Source organism: Lynx rufus, unplaced genomic scaffold, assembly GCF_022079265.1.
Source record: "Lynx rufus isolate CCGP_SWC_20201006 ecotype Redwood Valley unplaced genomic scaffold, mLynRuf1.p SCAF_12, whole genome shotgun sequence".
Lineage (NCBI taxonomy): Eukaryota > Metazoa > Chordata > Mammalia > Carnivora > Felidae > Lynx > Lynx rufus.
The window spans coordinates 30,159,848-30,178,074 of record NW_025814826.1 but is presented as its reverse complement, the minus strand read 5'-3'; the positions used below and the strand labels follow the sequence as shown (position 1 = coordinate 30,178,074).

At 42.7% G+C, this 18,227-nt stretch overlaps 1 protein-coding gene across 1 annotated transcript; it reads left to right on the top strand.

The window, feature by feature from the left end:
- The first annotated feature begins 3,529 nt into the window (after positions 1 to 3,529).
- LOC124507539 (uncharacterized) lies at positions 3,530 to 6,075 on the top strand. The gene is given in 3 exon segments (XM_047073864.1): positions 3,530 to 3,752; positions 3,841 to 4,628; positions 4,630 to 6,075. Coding segments are annotated over 3 exon segments (2,457 nt in total).
- The last annotated feature ends 12,152 nt before the right edge of the window (positions 6,076 to 18,227 follow it).

Sequence of the window (18,227 nt, the reverse complement as noted above, 5' to 3'; positions counted from 1 at the left end):
GGTTTTTCATTTTCACTCTTTGTTAATTGAAAACTAAACAAATAGATCTCCAGAAGAACAGAAGATTTTGGCCATTCTAATAAGGGCTATTCTGGATTGAATTATTTCCCCCACAAAGTCCTAACCCCCAGGACCTCAGAATGTGGCCTTATCTGGAAATAGGGTTGTTACAGATGTAATTAGTTAGGGTGAGGTCATACTGGAGGAGGATGGGCCCCTAATGTGACATGACTAGTGTCCTTACAAATAGGGGAAATTTTGACACAGATGAACATACATGCAGAGAACACACGTGAAGATTGAAGTTACATGACCAAAAGGCCACAAGCCAAGAAATTAACAAGAGATGGCTGGAAGAGATCCTTTCCTGGTATGTGTGTAATTTTTTTTTATGTTTATTTACTTTTTTTTTTTTTTTGAGAGAGAGAGAGAGGGAGAACGTGAGTGGGGGAGGGCAGAGAGAGGGAGACATAGAATCAGAAGCAGGCTCCAGGCTCTGAGCTGTCACTAACTTTTTTTTTAAGAAATGCCAAGCTGCCTTCTAAGGCAACAGTTGCATTTTACATTCCCTTCAGCACTATATTACAGTTCCTATTGCTCTCTGTTCTCACCGGCACTTGGCATTGTCATTTTATTTTTATTCATTTTTACTTTTTTTTATTTTTGAGAGGGGTGGGGAGGAGCAGAGAGAGAGAGGGAGACAGAGAATCTGAAACAGGTTCCAGGCTCTGGGTTGTCGGCACAGAGCCCAATACAGGGCTTGAACTCAGGAACTGGGAGATCATGACCTGAACTGAAGTGGGATGCTTAACCAACTGAGCTACCCAGGTGCCCCTGATACTGCTGTTTTAAAGTTTATTTTAGCCATTCTAATATCTTAGGAGTTTTATCTCATGGTAGTTAAAATCTGTGTTTTCCTAATGACGAATAATGTTGAACATACTTTCACATGCTCATTTGTCATCTTGTATCTTTGGTGAAGTGTCTACTCAAGCCCTTATTGGCATAATTGTTAGTATGTCCGTTTATCTCTTCATAGACATCTGGGTTGTTTCCACCTTTTTGCTATTGTGAATAATGCTGCAGGGAACACTTGTATCTACTTGAGTCCCTGATTTGAATACCTTTAGGTATATACCCAGAAGGGAAATTGCTGGGTCAATTCTATGGTAATTCTATGTTTAACTTTTTGGGATAATTCTGTTTGGATTTCTGTTTTTATATTTAAAATAGGTCTCTTACAGGCAGAATGTAGTCGGCACTTGCCTATCAATCTGGCATTCTCTGCTTTATAATCGGGATACTGTATTGGTTTCTAGGGATGCCGTAATGACGTGCCACAATTCTGGAAGCATAAAATCACAGAGATGTCTTTTCTCACAGTCTGGAGACTAGAGGTTCCAACCCAGGTATTACAAGGGCTATGCTCCCTCTGTTCCCTCTAGGAGAGGATCCTCCTCTGCCACGTCTAGCTCCTGGTAGCCCCAAGTGTTCCTTAGCTTGTGGCCACATAACTCCAATCTCTGCCTCTGTCGTGACCTGGAGTTCTTGTGTGTCTGTGTCTTCACATTATCTTTTCTCATTTTATGGGAATAGCAGTCATATGAGATTAAGAACTCACTGTACTTCAGTATGACCTCATCTTAACTACTTCAGCAACCATCATACTTCTGGATAGGCTCACACTGAGCCACTAGGGGTTAAAACTGCAATATATCCTTTAGAGAGACACATTCGATCCATAACAGGTGTCTTTGTGCTGAAAAAAACAGCTTTAAATCCAAATGACAGCCCTGCCTTAGTTTAAAGCTAAAGTTCTCTTTTCTGCTTATTATGGATCTTTGATAAGAAATACAATTGCTGAGAAGTCTGTTTTGCTTGCTGTTTGCTACGAGCATTGTGAGGCCTTTCCTGAATGTAACCCGCTGTGTAGTAGAATGGGTTGTAAACCTTCCTAAATGTAGTCTGATATGTAATGGAATGAGTGATTGTACATAAACTAACCGGCATTTCTCGCTTCTGTAAACCTGCTTGCTTAGCACATTCCTCACCTACCCCCTTCGCCCTTCCCCCTTTTTTTCTCCCGCCACAAGTAACGGACAAAGCCTTCCCGCCAAAGGACAAAGGACGCCCAATCAGAGAACAACAAATGTCCTTACTTTAAAATCAACTAATCAGGCCCCTCATAATTTGAAACCTCCCCTGTGCTATTTGTCTCTGTCTATAAAAACGCTTTACCAACCCTGATCGTGGCCTCTTGCGTCACCGGCGACGAGTGCGCAGAGGACCAGGTTCGAACCTGCAATAAACGACCCTTGCCGCTTGGCTTTGACTTACGACTCTGGTGGACTTTTGTGGGAGGTTTCGGAACTTCGGGCATTACATTTGGAGGTCCCACCGAGATCTCCCCCGAGCCTACCAGACTTCTGGTCAACGGGTCGTATCTGATTCCGATCGGTAAGTAAGCCGGCTCTAACGTTCTTCCTTTTCTCTTTGATCTGTGTTTCTTCTCTGGAGAACCGGTTCTGTCTGGAAGCTGGTGTGACCCTGGCGGACGCGCTATAGGGCACCCAGCCGGGGTCAGCTGGAGACGTCCACTGACATCTGGGGGCCTTCTTGGCCCATCTGGGGCCTTCTTGGCCCATCAGGGGACCTTCTTGGTCCATCGGGGGGCCTTTTTGTCCCGTCTGGGGGCCTTCTTGGCCCATCTGGGGGCCTTCTTGGCCCATCAGGGGACCTTCTTGGTCCATCGGGGGGCCTTTTTGGCCCATCAGGATTCTTTTCTGTGGGCTGCTTACGCCCAACGCGCCTGCGAACTAAATACTTTCATTTTCTCTATGAACTTCCAGAGTGCTAAGAAATATCTCTACGCGTCTAAAAGAAAAACCATCTAGGCATGCCAATTGTTACCCGTATTTTGATGTGATGTGTGTCTGTGTGTCTGTCTGTTAAAACGACTGGAATGATTGTTGGGAGTCAGGGGCACGCGCCTGACTTACCCTATGTGTAGTCCCACGGCATAAGCTACGGGATTCGAGTGGGCTTTAACCCGACTTCCTCGGTGATCCTCATACGGCTTAAGGCGGTCAAAATTTATTTTGATCCAAGCAGGGGGTTTATACCTGCCCGCCCATGCTAAGAGGCACCTAAGTTCCCGAGAGGGACGCGGACGGGCGAGTACGTGAGTGCTTCTATGTCAGTCTAAATGTATTGTCACCCCTGGGCCCTTGTAATTACCGCCGTCCTAGCCACAACCCTCTCTGTTGGGCTGGCCGAGACGGCACCAGAAAGTTGGAACCGCTGCGAAAGATTCTTGTTAGTTCTTGTTTTTCTTTCATGGGTCGGATGTTTTATTGGAATTAAGTGTTTTCTCGGCTGATCAGAATTAATTATTCCATCCTTTGTTCCTCTCTTCTCCTTCCTCAGCTCCCTGCGGCTTTCCCTCCCGCCCCCTGGCCAGCGGCGCCCCCTCCCCCACGTGCGTGCTGCCCGCGCCCCCTTCTCTTCTCCTCTTCCTCAGAATCATAACATGGGCCAAACGCAGAGCACCCCTCTCTCCCTCCTTCTTGCCAACTTCAGGGACGTAAAAGCTAGAGGACACAACTTAAGCCTAGACATTCGCAAAAGGAAGTTGATCACCTATTGCCGCTCTGAATGGCCCACCTTTGGGGTCAATTGGCCTACAGAGAGAACCTTCTGCCTCCCTGTGGTCCTTAAAGTAAAATCAATAATTTTCCTACCAGGGAAAGAAGGTCACTCGGATCAGATTCCCTATATTCTGGAGTGGCAAGATTTCGTAGAAAACCCACTTCCCTGGATGGCCTCTTTTTTTAACAACAGGGCCATGCAAAATTCTAGCGGCTAAACCTATCAACCCTCCCAAGCCGCCAACTCCAACTGCACCCCCTGTTCTCCCCAACAGCCAAGATTTACTTTCCCTTGACCCTCCCCCTTACCAGGTTCCTCCTCTTATTCCGCAAGCTGCCCCTATCCCTGCTGCACCAGCAGAGCCTCCCGTAGCCCAGCCCATAGGAAAACTAGAGAATAGGGAGGCTCAACCTGCGCCCATGCCTAGTGGGGGCAAAGTCCAAAGGCCGGCTGGACGTACCCATAGGCGGGCCCCTCATGAGCCAGGACTCCGCCTTCCTGACTCCACCGTAGCTTTACCCTTACGGGAAATAGGGCCTCCCGATGGTACGGGGAACCCCCGACTTCAATACTGGCCCTTCTCTACCAGTGACCTGTATAACTGGAAAACCCAGAATGCCCGATTTTCTGACAACCCTAAAGATTTAATAAGTCTCTTAGACACTGTTATGTTTACCCACCAACCCACCTGGGATGATTGTCAGCAGCTCCTCCGAATCCTGTTCACCACCGAGGAGCGAGAAAGAATTCAATTGGAAGCAAGAAAGCTGGTTCCTGGAGATGACGGCCAACCCACTGCTAACCTTGATCTCATTAATGCAGCTTTTCCCTTGACCCGACCCCCACAGGATGGCTGGAACTACAACACGGCAGAAGGTAGGGGACGGCTGCGCATTTATCGCCAGACTCTAATGGCGGGTCTCCGGGCTGCTGCACGCAAGCCCACTAATTTGGCAAAAGTGTATTCAGTAATATAAGGTTAAGACAGAGAGCCCTGCCACTTATTTAGAAAGATTAATGGAAACCTTCAGACAGTATACCCCCATGAACCCCGAGGCCCCCGAAAATCAAGCTGCTGTTGTAATGGCCTTTGTAAATCAGGCAGCCACTGATATTAAAAAGAAACTCCAGAAACTAGAGGACCTGGAGGGAAAACAGATTCAGGACTTACTCCGCATTGCCCAGCGTGTCTATAATAATAGAGAGACTCCAGAGGACAGGCAACTTAAAGCCACCAAGGAAATGACCAAAGTCCTGCCCGCTGTTGTCCAAAAGCCCCTGGACAAACAAAAGCCCCTAGACAAGGACCAATGTGCCTATTGCAAAGAAAAAGGCCATTGGGCCCGAGAATGCCCTAAAAAGAAAAAGCCACGTCATGATCAAAAACCGTGGCAGCCAAAAACCACACCTGCCCTCTTCACTCAAGATGCAGAATAGGGGGGATGGGGTTCGGATCCCCTCCCCGAACCTAGGGTAACGCTACAAGTGGAGGGGAACCCAGTTCAATTCCTAGTCGACACAGGGGAAAAACATTCGGTCTTGATCAGACCCCATGGAAAAATTTCTGAAAAATCTTCCTGGGTCCAAGGGGCTACCGGGATAAAAAAATATCCCTGGACCACCCAGAGGACTGTGGACCTAGGAAATGGAAAGGTCACCCATTCCTTCCTAGTCATCCCCGACAGCCCCTGCCCCTTATTAGGAAGAGACTTACTCACTAAAATGGGGGCCCAGATTCATTTTACGCCAGGGGGCCCCCAAGTGACTGGCCCTCACAACCAACCCATGACCATACTTACTCTAAGATTAGAAGATGAATATCGACTCCATCAGGAGCCACCCTCACAAAGTCAAAACATAGAGCCCTGGCTCCAGCAGTTTCCAGAAGCATGGGCTGAAACTGTGGGTATGGGGTTGGCTAAACATCACCCAGCTCTATTCATAGAGCTGAAACCAGGGGCAGATCCAGTTCGGGTCCGACAATACCCGATGTCAATGGAGGCCAGAAATGGCATCACGCCACATATCCGTCGCCTCCTAGACTTAGGCATCTTGCGTCCCTGCCATTCAGCCTGGAACACCCCCCTGCTGCCTGTACGAAAACCTAACAGTGCGGACTACCGTCCGGTACAAGATCTGAGAGAAGTTAACCGCCGAGTCATGGACATACACCCAACAGTACCCAACCCCTATACCCTCCTAAGTGCCCTCAGCCCAGAAAGACAATGGTATACTGTCCTTGATTTAAAAGATGCTTTTTTCAGCCTGCCTCTGGCCCCCAAAAGCCAAGAGCTCTTCGCCTTCGAGTGGTCCGACCCTGAGAGAGGCATAAATGGGCAACTCACCTGGACCCGGCTCCCCCAAGGATTTAAAAACTCACCCACCTTGTTCGATGAGGCACTTCACGAGAATCTGGATCCGAGGTAACCTACTTGGGGTATCTGTTAAGAGAAGGCCAACGATGGCTCACTGATGCACAGAAGGAAACCGTCCTCCGCATCCCCCGACCTACAACGCGAAGGCAGGTAAGAGAATTCCTGGGATCGGCCGGGTTCTGCCGCTTGTAGATACCTCGGTTCGCCGAGATGGTTAAGCCTCTTTACCTGGTCACCCGAGAACAGGTGCCCTTTGAATGGACAGAGGAAACTGAGCAGGCTTTCCAGCAAATTAAACTCGCCCTGTTGTTGGCACCAGCCTTAGGGCTCCCCGATGTCTCCAAACCCTTTCATCTCTTCATAGATGAAAATAAAGGGGTAGCCAAAGCAGTGCTGACGCAACTCCTTGGCCCATGGCCCAGGACCGTTGCCTATCTTTCAAAAAGACTGGACCCAGTAGCGGCTGGCTGGCCCCCTTGCCTCCGTATGATCGCTGCTACAGCTCTAATGGTAAAGGATGCTGATAAATTAACTATGGGACAAGAGTTACATGTTACAACCCCTCATGCCATCGAGGGAGTCCTCAAACAACCTCCTGACCGATGGATAAGTAACGCCCGACTGGTTCACTACCAGGGACTATTATTAAATCCCCTCAGAATCATTTATGCTCCCCCCCGAACACTAAACCCTGCCTCCCTGTTACCAGACCCGGACTTGGATACCCCCCTCCATGACTGCGCTGAGATATTGGCACAGGTTCATGGAGTTCGGGAAGATTTACAGGATGACCCTCTACCAGACGCCCAGGTTACCTGGTTCACTGACGGCAGCAGCTTTGTACATCAGGGTCAAAGGTATGCGGGGGCAGCAGTCACAACTGAAACTGAGACTGTTTGGGCAGAGCCTTTGTCAGCTGGCACCTCTGCCCAACGGGCTGAACTTGTGGCCTTAACCAAGGCACTGACTTTGGGAAAAGATAAGAGACTAAACGTGTATACCGATAGCAGATATGCTTTTGCTACGGCCCACATACATGGAGCTATATACAGAGAGAGGGGACTGTTAACTGCAGAGGGGAAAAACTATCAAAAATAAAGAAGAAATATTGGCTCTTTTAAAGGCACTCTGGCTGCCTAAACGACTAGCCATCATACATTGCCCAGGCCACCAAAAACCGGTCACACCGGTGGCCAGAGGAAATAATTTGGCTGACCAGGTGGCCCGAGAGGTGGCCTTACAGGTGGACTGTGCTTTAACGACCACCCTACCAGACCCCGGTTCAGCTAGTTTACCAGAAAGTCCCACCTACACTAAAGAAGACCTAAACTGGATCCAAAAATTGCCTATGACTCAGTGCCTTAATGGATGGTGGAGAGCAGCAGACTGTAGCATAATCCTCCCAGAAGAAATGGGAAATAAAGTCTTATCCAAGATGCACCGAGCCACTCATATGGGCACAAGAAAAATGCAAGACTTAATAAGACATGCTAGGATCACCATTAAAGACTCTAGGACAAAAATTGAACAGATAGTTACTAGCTGTAAAGCTTGCCAATTAACTAACGCCACCAACCACGGGAAAAACCCTGGCTCCAGAACCCGCGGAACCAGGCCGGGAGCCTATTGGGAAGTAGACTTCACTGAGGTAAAGCCTGGAAAATATGGATACAAATATTTGTTAGTGTTTATAGATACCTTTTCAGGATGGACAGAGGCCTTCCCCACCAAGCATGAGACTGCGCAGGTAGTAGCAAAGAAAATGTTGGAAGACATTATGCCCAGGTACGGATTCCCTACCCTAATAGGATCAGACAACGGACCAGCATTCGTTTCAAAGGTAATACAAGGGATAGCGCAGTTTATTGGGGCCGATTGGAAACTACATTGTGCATATAGACCCCAAAGCTCAGGACAGGTAGAAAGAATGAATAGAACCCTAAAAGAGACCCTAACCAAATTGACCATGGAGACTGGCGCTAACTGGGTAGTCTTACTCCCCTACGCTCTGTTCAGGGTGCGGAACTCCCCTTACAAACTGGGATTAACCCCCTTTGAAATAATGTATGGAATACCCCCCCCCCATAATTCCCAACCTACAGTCTAATGTGTTAACTGAATTTGATGATCATAAACTTCTTATTTCCCTGAGGGAACTCCAGCACACCCACCAGAAAGTTTGGCCCAGACTGAGAGCCTTTTACGAGACCGGGCCCCCTCCTGAGCCGCATCACTACCGACCCGGAGACTGGGTATACGTGAGGAGACATGAGCGAAAAAAGAAAGAACAGGAGGCAGGATGGTTTGAATCCTGGTTCAGTGCGTCCCCATGGTTAACTACCCTGCTCTCTACTTTACTCGGGCCTCTAGCCATCCTACTTCTCGCTCTCACATTAGGCCCCTGCATCATAAACAAAATTATTAATTTTGTCCAAGACAGGTTCAATGCTGTATAATTAATGGTCTTACGAACTCAGTACCTACCACTCGAGACATTACAAACAGAGGCTTAAAAGACCCAAGATTGGCTCTTTAGGCACAAGGAAAAGGGGGGAATGAAAAAAACAGCTTTAAATCCAAATGACAGCCCTGCCTTAGTTTAAAGCTAAAGTTCTCTTTTCTGCTTATTATGGATCTTTGATAAGAAATACAATTGCTGAGAAGTCTGTTTTGCTTGCTGTTTGCTACGAGCATTGTGAGGCCTTTCCTGAATGTAACCCGCTGTGTAGTAGAATGGGTTGTAAACCTTCCTAAATGTAGTCTGATATGTAATGGAATGAGTGATTGTACATAAACTAACCGGCATTTCTCGCTTCTGTAAACCTGCTTGCTTAGCACATTCCTCACCTACCCCCTTCGCCCTTCCCCCTTTTTTTCTCCCGCCACAAGTAACGGACAAAGCCTTCCCGCCAAAGGACAGACAAAGGACGCCCAATCAGAGAACAACAAATGTCCTTACTTTAAAATCAACTAATCAGGCCCCTCATAATTTGAAACCTCCCCTGTGCTATTTGTCTCTGTCTATAAAAACGCTTTACCAACCCTGATCGTGGCCTCTTGCGTCACCGGCGACGAGTGCGCAGAGGACCAGGTTCGAACCTGCAATAAACGACCCTTGCCGCTTGGCTTTGACTTACGACTCTGGTGGACTTTTGTGGGAGGTTTCGGAACTTCGGGCATTACAGTGCATGCACATTTAATGCCAATGTTACTATTTTACAGTTTCAGCTCTGACTCCCTTCTATTTGTCCTATATGTTCTTCCCCCCCTTTCCTTTTGCCTTCTTTTGGACTAAGTACTTTTATTATCCTTTTGGCATATTTTCTATGACTTAAAAACATTTTTTTTTAAAAGTTTACTTATATGAAAGAGAGAGAGAGAAAGAGACAGCGAGAGACAGTGTGTGATCAGGGAAGGGGCAGAGAGAGGGACAGAGACAGAATCTGAGGCAGGCTCCAGGCTCTGAGCTGTCAGCACAGAGCCCAAGATGGGGCTCGAACTCATGAGCCCCGAGATCATGACCTGAGCTGAAGTTGGACGCTCAACTGAACGAGCCACCCAGGTGCCCCATCTACAACCTTTCTTTTTAAAAATCAATATTTAAAATTTTTCAATATAATTCTTTAATTTATCACAGACCATGTTTGAGTAATATTGTATTATGTCATGTATGGTATAAGAGATTTATAGCAATACATTTCTATTTCCTCCCTCCTCATCTTTGGGGTTCTTATATGTGTGTTTTATATGCAACTCATGTCATGTATCTCACAATAGAGCGTTCTTATTTTTCTTCAAAGCAGACCATTATTATTTAAAGATATGCAAATATAGGAAATGGATTTAAAATGGACTCACATATTCTATTTCTGGGGCTATTCACTCCTTTGTGTAGGTCTAGATTTCCATTTGTATTGTTTTCTTTCTGCTAAAATGATTTCCTTTGCCTTTTCTTAAAGTGCTTTTCTATTAATTTTGAATTCTTTTAATTTTTGTATATTGTCTTATTTTTTAACGTTTTTATTTTGAAGTAAATATAGACTGCAGATACTTGCAAATAGTAGAGAGATTCTTTATACCCTGCACTCAGTTTCTCCCAAAGGTAACATCTTGCATATTATAGTACAATATTAAATCAGGAACCTGACATTGATACAGTCCATACGCCTGATTAATATTTTCACAAGTTTTGCACGCACCTGTATGAGTATATAATTGTATGCAGTTTTATCACATGTAACCACAAAGCTCCCTCATGCAGTCTTTTCACAGCCACACACATGCCTCAATCCATCCTGTCTTTAGCCCTGGGAGCCCTTAATCTTTTCTTCATCTCTGTGAGTGTTGTTTTATGTTAGTGATATTTTAAGAATTTAGTACTTTAAAAAAATCTTTCTCCATTGTCTGCTGGCTTACATAGTTTTTGAGAAGTCTGTCATTATTCTTTGCTCTCTTGTATGTAATGGTCTTTCCTCTGGCTGCTTTTAAGATTTTTCTCCTTATTATGGTTTAAAGCAATCTGATCATGACTGTACATCCCTTGATGTAGTTTTATTCATGCTTTAGCTTCTTGGATCTGTGGTCTAATAATTTTCATCAAATTACAAAAATATCATCAGTCATTATTTCTTCAAACTTTTTTTTCCCCTCCCCTCTCCCTTTTCTCTTTTATGTATGTTATGTCACTTGTATTTGTCCACATCTCTGGAGTTTTGTTTACTTTTTAAATTTCAATCTTTTTTCTCTCTGTGTTTCATTCTGTCTGATTTGTTTTTATTGTCATGTCTTCAAGTTCACTGATCTTTTCCCAATATGCTGTTAAGCCCATCCACTGTAATTTTCATTTTAAGCATTGTATCTTTCATTTTTACAAGTCTGACGAGTCATTATTAGATCTTTTATTTCCTTATTTAACACCATCAATAATTTCTCTAGCCTTTGTAAGCTATGGAATACAGTTATGATAATTATTTTAAAGTCCTTGTTTGTTAATTTTATTATCTGTGTTATTTCTAGGTCTATTGCAATTGAAGAGTCATATTGTCTAGCTTCTTTCCATGCCTTGTAACTTTAACATTGAATGCCATAATATGCCTTTTATAGAATATGAATTTTACTTTGTTATGTTCTACATGTTTTTGTGGTTTATAAACTCTCTTGAACTTTCTGGGACACAAGTAAGTTTCTTGGATACATCTTGATCTTTTTAAAGCTTGCTTTCATTTCTTTTTTTTAGATGGGACAATGCAGCTTTTATTGTTTGCCTAATTTTTTTTTCCAGTATTGGAATAATTGCCTCTGACTCCTTTACCTGATGTGTCGTGTGCTATGAAGTTTTCTACCCTAGTGAGTGAGAACATATGACATCCTTAGCCTTGGGTGAGTGACAGGGTTTGTTCCTTCCACTCCTCTTGGTTTTTTTCTCCTGCCTTGGGTACAACCCACAGTCTTTATTCAGATATACTTCTCGGTACTACCTGAAGACTCAAGGGCTAGGTGCCATTTGCAGATCTCGGGAGCTCTGTCTGCAGATCTCAATCTCTGTGAAACTCTTCCCTGTGAACTCTAGTTGCTTTGGGTTCCTTGGCTCCTGGCTCTGACTCCTCAACTCAGGGAGAGTCCTGGAATCCACTTGTGTTCCAGCTTCCTCTGCTGCTGCCTGGAAATCTCTGAGCAATCAGCTGAGGTAATCAGAGGGCTCACATCATTTGTTTCCCTTTTTTCAGAAACAACTGTCCTGAATTCTTGATATTCAATGTTTCAACATCACTGTTTTTATATGTATATATGTTTTTTTATTTTTTTTTATTTTTTCCCAGGTGGGAGGAAAAATCTGGTCCCTGTTACTCAATCTTGACAAGAAACAGAAGTCCCAGTGAACATTTGTAAATGAATAAATGTCAGAGAATTCACTCATTGTATGTATCGCTTAACCTTGACTATTTCTTTCAAAGCTTTTATCACAGTTTAAAATGTGCATTTATAGTTTACTTACTTGGTTATTTATCTCTCTAACCATGCCATAAGCTCAAAGAAGCACAGACTATTTATTATTCACCAACGTATATCTAACACCACGTTTAGTTCATTGTTTTAATGAATAAACCAGTGAATTAAAGATTTTTGAAGAAAGGTTTTTAGGTGTAGGTAAAATGCAGCTTACCTACCATCCAAATCTTCAGAATTCAAAAGTGAAATTATAAATATTGACATAACAGAGAAAAGTGTGATTAACATTATTATTTTATTTCCAATGAATCAAAGGGTAAACATAACCAGTGAAGCTTTATATAGAAAATCATTGCCTAAAAAGATAAAGTACACTGTAAGTGTAAGAAACTTGTTGATTGTTTGATTAAATAAATGTTTTCTTTTTGGTCAGTGAAAATCCACCTGTATTTCCTTATTGCCACTAAGGCTGCAGGGCTGTGTCTTATCTAGATCTCCTCCGTATATGTGAAATAGCACATTATCTGCTTCAAGGTAAAATTATTATTTCCTCAGGAGAAGGCAAACACCATATATATATCTCCTTTGATGGTAAAAGATGAATATCACTATTATCATTGCAGACTTCCCTAGCTACCTGTTGTACTGCATACATTTTCTTTAATTTTTAAATTCTTGCTTGAATTTACAGAGAGATGGATCAAAGACATTTCTTGAAATTGAGTTTGGATGAGAAGAATTCCTCCTCTGCAAACATCCAAACCATATGGTGTAATGGAAATGGAAACAAAATTGGGCTTTTGCTTATGATTTGCAGGGGAAAATAACAAGAACTCATCATTTTTTAGGCAATGGATTTGAGCTTCCAGATCACCTTCAAACTTTTATGGTCAGCCTGATTTCCTTTGAGTTTTAAAATTTGAAAGAGATGTTTTTCAACTGTGTACTATGAAAAATGTGAAACACACAAACACGGATGGAATAGCATCAGAACCTTCATATACTCTGTGCCCGGCTCCAATAATCACCAGCTCGTAGTCAATCATATTTCCTCTCTATCCTCACTAATTCCCCAGATTATTTTGAAGCAAATTCTATACATTGTATCATTTAAAAATCTCTAGCTTTAAGATATGCTTTAAAAATAATTACATACCGTTGTAACACTTAAGAGTAAACTTTGATTTTACAATTAATTATAATTTTGTTCAGATTTCCCTGCCTCTTAAATTATTTTAATATACAATTTGTTTGAATACGTTCTAAATGAATGCAATACATTGCAATTGTTTGATATAGCTCTCAAGTGCCTTTTAACTATATCTTCATTATCTTTTTTTTCCACTTGCAATGTATTTGTGGAAGGGGTGAGTTCCTTTGTTCTATAGAATTTCCTACAGTCTGGATTTTCCTGATCACATACCTGTGAAACTAACACTTCCCTCTGACCCCCTGCTTTTCTGTAAGTTGGTGGTAGGATCTAGAGGCTTGATGAAATTCAGGTTTGACTTTCATGACAAGGTTACTTCATAGGTAATGTATACTTACAACAGGACACACAAAGTATCTTGCTTTCTTTTAGCGATGTTGGCTGTCATTGATGATCAGTGCATAGATGCATTAATTCATTAGTGTTTGTAAAATAGTCATATTTAAAATATATCATTCTTTTTTCATTTGTTAGCTATAATGCTTCTCTAAAGACACACTTTCCTCATTAAGTGTTTGTTATTCAGATGCTTAGGTCATGCAGGAAAAGCAGGGTAAGTGTTCATTCTCTTTAGCAGTTTTCAGATTCATTCTGTGGTTGCCTAGAATCCTCTAATTGTGATCAATGCGATTTTTTTTTAATGAGAAATTATTTTTATAGAATAATTAGGCCATCTGGTCAACTCTGGTCTAACTCACTAATTCTTATAAGGGTCTTTGGATAATAACAGTGAAGAAATAAAGAAACATATAAACTGAAATAAAAGAAGGCTTATGATATACTAAAAAAATGCGTTAAAATAGATGCCACAATGGCCTTCTGCCTCCCCTCCCTTTCCCAGTTGACTTGTGAACTGAAAGCTATATCTTTATATTTGAAAAGGTAAAAAACTCCGTTTTACTTAAGATGGCATGATATATAATATGCAGTCTTATATTAAAAGTCAGCGTCTTTAGGGGCACCTGGGTGACTCAGTCAGTTGAGCTTCTGATTTCAGCTCAGGTCATGAGGTCATGTCAAGAGGTTTCATGAGTTTGAGCCCCAGATCGGGCTCACTGCTGTCGGTACAGAGCCTGCTTCGAATCTTCTGTCCTCCTCTCTCTTTGCTCCTCTCTCCTTGCTCTCTCCCCAAGATACATACATATTTTAGAAAGTCAGCTTCTTTAGAAATTATGACAAAATGCTCAGACAGAGAGACGCACAAGCCACGTTGGTTATTCTCTTGGCTTTTTGACTAGTTTCTTGTGTTGGCGCTTATGGCAAAGTAAAGGACAGTACCTGTGTAAGTGGCAGGTGTCAGAAATCATTGTCTGAAATATTTCTCCTTTTAAAATGTTCGTTCGTTTATTTTTGAAAGAGAGAGAGCGGGGGAGAGGCAGAGAAAGAGCGAGCGAGAGAATCACAAGCAGGCTCGGCATTGTCAATGCGGAGTCCAACTTGGGCTCAATCCCATGACGGTGAGATCATGACCTGGGTTGAAACCGATCGTCAGATGCTCAACTGACTGGGACACCCAAGCCCCCTAGTCTATGAAATATTTCTAAAATGTCACAGAATAATTTGTGAACAGCAAACCGGAGCCCTTATATTATTCCCACATTCAGTATTCAACGTGCAGATTTACTTGATGCTGTTTATAATACTCTATGTGATATACGTCTAAGATCTAAAAATCACACTCATTGCCTGACATCCTCCCTCAATTTCATGGCTTCCCTTTTGTTTATTGACAAGGGATTTATATTCCCTAGGATTGACAAGTTGTATGTTCCGGTTACTGAGTAAAATAATTAAAACTTAACTTCATGTGTCATCACTTTTGAATTGATATTCAAGTATGCATTGCCCAGGACACCAGACAGTCCTTTACAGGAAACACTTCTTGCATCCATATGGTTATCTGTCATTTTAGATAATAACAATGTCTTTATAGTGATTATTAGTATAAATTATTTATGTTAGTGACAGGAACATGAGAAATACATTAACCAGCAACTGCCTAAATGGTACATAGCACAGAACTTATGGGCACTTTTAGTCTTACTTGGATGCCTTTTCTTTCAGCTTGATTGGAGTTTAGTTCCTGTCTTTGGAATTATATCTGTTCATATCAGTGGAGCACAGACCACAGTGCCCAAGTGGCAACGGAACACATTTCTGTCTGGAAGACTCAAGGATGACTGGCTCCATTCTCAGTCATTGGCATCAGTATCATCATGATCATAGCAAATACTTGTTGGGTGTTTACTGTGGTTGAGGTGGTTTTTTTTTTTTTTTTTTTTTTTTACAAATGCTATGCTGTTTAGTATCTCAACAACATTGTGAAGTGAATCTGTCTGCAGACCCAATACTACATAATTAGCTTCTGACTTGACCATGAACCAGTTTGACTCCTCCAAACGATGAGAGACCACACTGCCTCAGTTTCTTGATCTTGAAAATGGGGATAATAATGTATCAACATTACAGGGTTGTTATGAGGATTAAATGAGTTATTACCTGCAAAGTGCGTAGAACCACAAGTGCTCTACGGTTATTAGCTGTTAATGGAACTGCTGAACCCAAAAGTAACCTAAATAATGGACATTTTGGCCGGAGAAGAACTTGGCACAGTAAGAATACTTTGTGCGTTATTAACCTTGATGGTTTGTGGAATGCATGACACATTGTCTTCTGTCTTCTTGACATTGCTACATCGCCATCTGTGGTCCAGCCTCTGCAGCCCCTGGACTTGAAGCAGCTAAAAAAGGGAATTGAGACTGGTGTTTTTGCCTTTTATTTTTATAACTTTTTTAAGCTTATTTTTATTTATTTTGAGAGAGGGAAAGAAAGAGCGTGTGAGTATGCAAGTGGGGGAGGGGCACAGAGAGAGGGAGACAGAGAATCCCAAGCAGGCTCTGGGATGACCAGTGCAGGGCTCGAATTCATGAACCATGAGATCATGACCGAAATCAAGAGCTGGACGCTTAGCTGACTTAAGGTGCCCTTAGTCTGGTGATTTTGGTGAGGTGACAAGAAAATTTACATTATTTGCCTCCTGGAATTCAAAAAGAATCTTTATTTAGATCAGTTTAATAATTTGCACAGTTTGTGGGTTCGAGCCCCACACTGGGCTCTGTGCTGACAGCTCGGAGCCTGGAGCCTGCTTCAGATTCTGTGTCTCCCTCTCTCTCTGCCTTTCCCCTTCTCATGCTCTGTCTCTTTCCCTCTCTCTCTCTAAAAAATAAATGAACTTTAAAAAAATAAAAAGTAATAATTTTCTGTAGTACTGAAAGCCATTCTTATTAGTCAGTAGAAGCCAGATTATTTTTTTTGTAACAAATTAAGCCTGAAATTGCTGGGGCTTAGCCCAACAAAGATTTATTCCCATTGGATTTTTGCCAGTCAGAGACAGAGACAGAGAAAAAAGACAGAGAAAAAAAGCACATAAACTTTTTATTACCTCAACCCAGAAGTGATGCATGTCACTTTTGTTCACATTTAATTCTCCAGAACTAGAACATGTTCTTACCTAACTATAAAAGGGCCAGGAAATGTAGAGGAGAAAATGGAATATTTAACACTGCCTTCTCTTCCACACACTCCAAATGGCTCCCGAATACTTACTGATTACAGGTCTAAGCATTTGTTGAGAGTGATCCTGTAATTGTTGGTAACGAGAGATTGGTAAAACCACTCCCTGGATGGAGTTCAGGCTATAGGAAGGGTTGGTTTGGGCTGTGACACTCACTCACTGATTGGATCATAAGTGGGTACAGGATGTAGGTGGTAAAGAATAAATGTTGTCAAAAGGAAAGAAGTAGTCTTCGTGTTTTGCTGAGACAATTCTCCATTATCCCTTTGGACTTGGCCAAGAACTAAGGCATTTTTCCTCTTTGCAAAACATAATTTAAAAGTTCTGGGTGGGGCACCTGGGTGGCTCAGTTGGTTAAGCAGCCGACTTTGGCTCAGGTCATGATCTCGCGGTCCGTGAGTTCGAGCCCCGCATCAGGCTCTGTGCTGACAGCTCAGAGCCTGGAGCCTGTTTCAGATTCTGACCCTCCCCCGTTCATGCTCTGTCTCTCTCTCTGTCTCAAAATTAAATAAACATTAAAAAAAATTAAAAAAAAAGTTCTGGGTGAATGTGATATCCCAGGATCTATGTATGTATGCATATACGTGTGTGTGTGTGTGTGTGTGTGTGTGTGTGTGTGTTCACTTAAGTATTTAAATACCAATCCTGGGGATTCCTGTAATAGGTTCTATTATTATGTTTGTTTTATAGTAAAGATACTAAAGTTCAGAGACAGTAAGCAACTTGTCCAAAATCCAAAATCCACAGCTAGGAAATGTCAAAACTGGAATTTGAACCCCGGTCAGCCTGAGACTAACTTGTGACCTCTTCTTGAAGGCTATGCTGCACCTCCCACACCTGGCATTTCCCCCTCCCTTTTTCTTTCGTTTTTTTTTTTTGTAATATCTTTTTTGCTAGAATGTTTTATTTCCCACCCCTCATGCCCAATACCTAGTACCTTACTTTCTTTAGCATAGAAATTCAATAGATCTTTAAAATATTAAAAGAAGAAAAACCGAAGCTAGAATTGAGGCTTAAAAGCAAATTGAAGTTTTGTGTGATGAGCCCCAGACAATATCAGAATGTGAAATTGTGTGATGGAGGATGCTATGTATACTGTGTCTTCTGCATTGAAGAGGCCAATCCTCATACAGAACTCTCTTCTGAAAGGCTGCTTAGGCATAGAGCTGATAGGCCCCATCCTGCACCATCGCCTCTGTCCAGAGCTGGTCTGACCAAGAGAGGGCATTTGATGCAAGGATAGCCAGTCTATAGCCTGACCAGAACCCTTTAAATTGTTCCGGTATGAAACTTCGGCCAATGGAAGCTTGATATTTATGCAGAGAGACCATTGGTGATTTGGTAGCAGTTTTATAGTGTGGCTTGATGTCTGAGGAGAAGACAGCACAAAAATCAGATGAGAGTTCAAGGTAGAAACTGTGATGGAGTGGAAGCCATCTAAGAGAGAATGGACAGAAGTGCACAGTAGTGG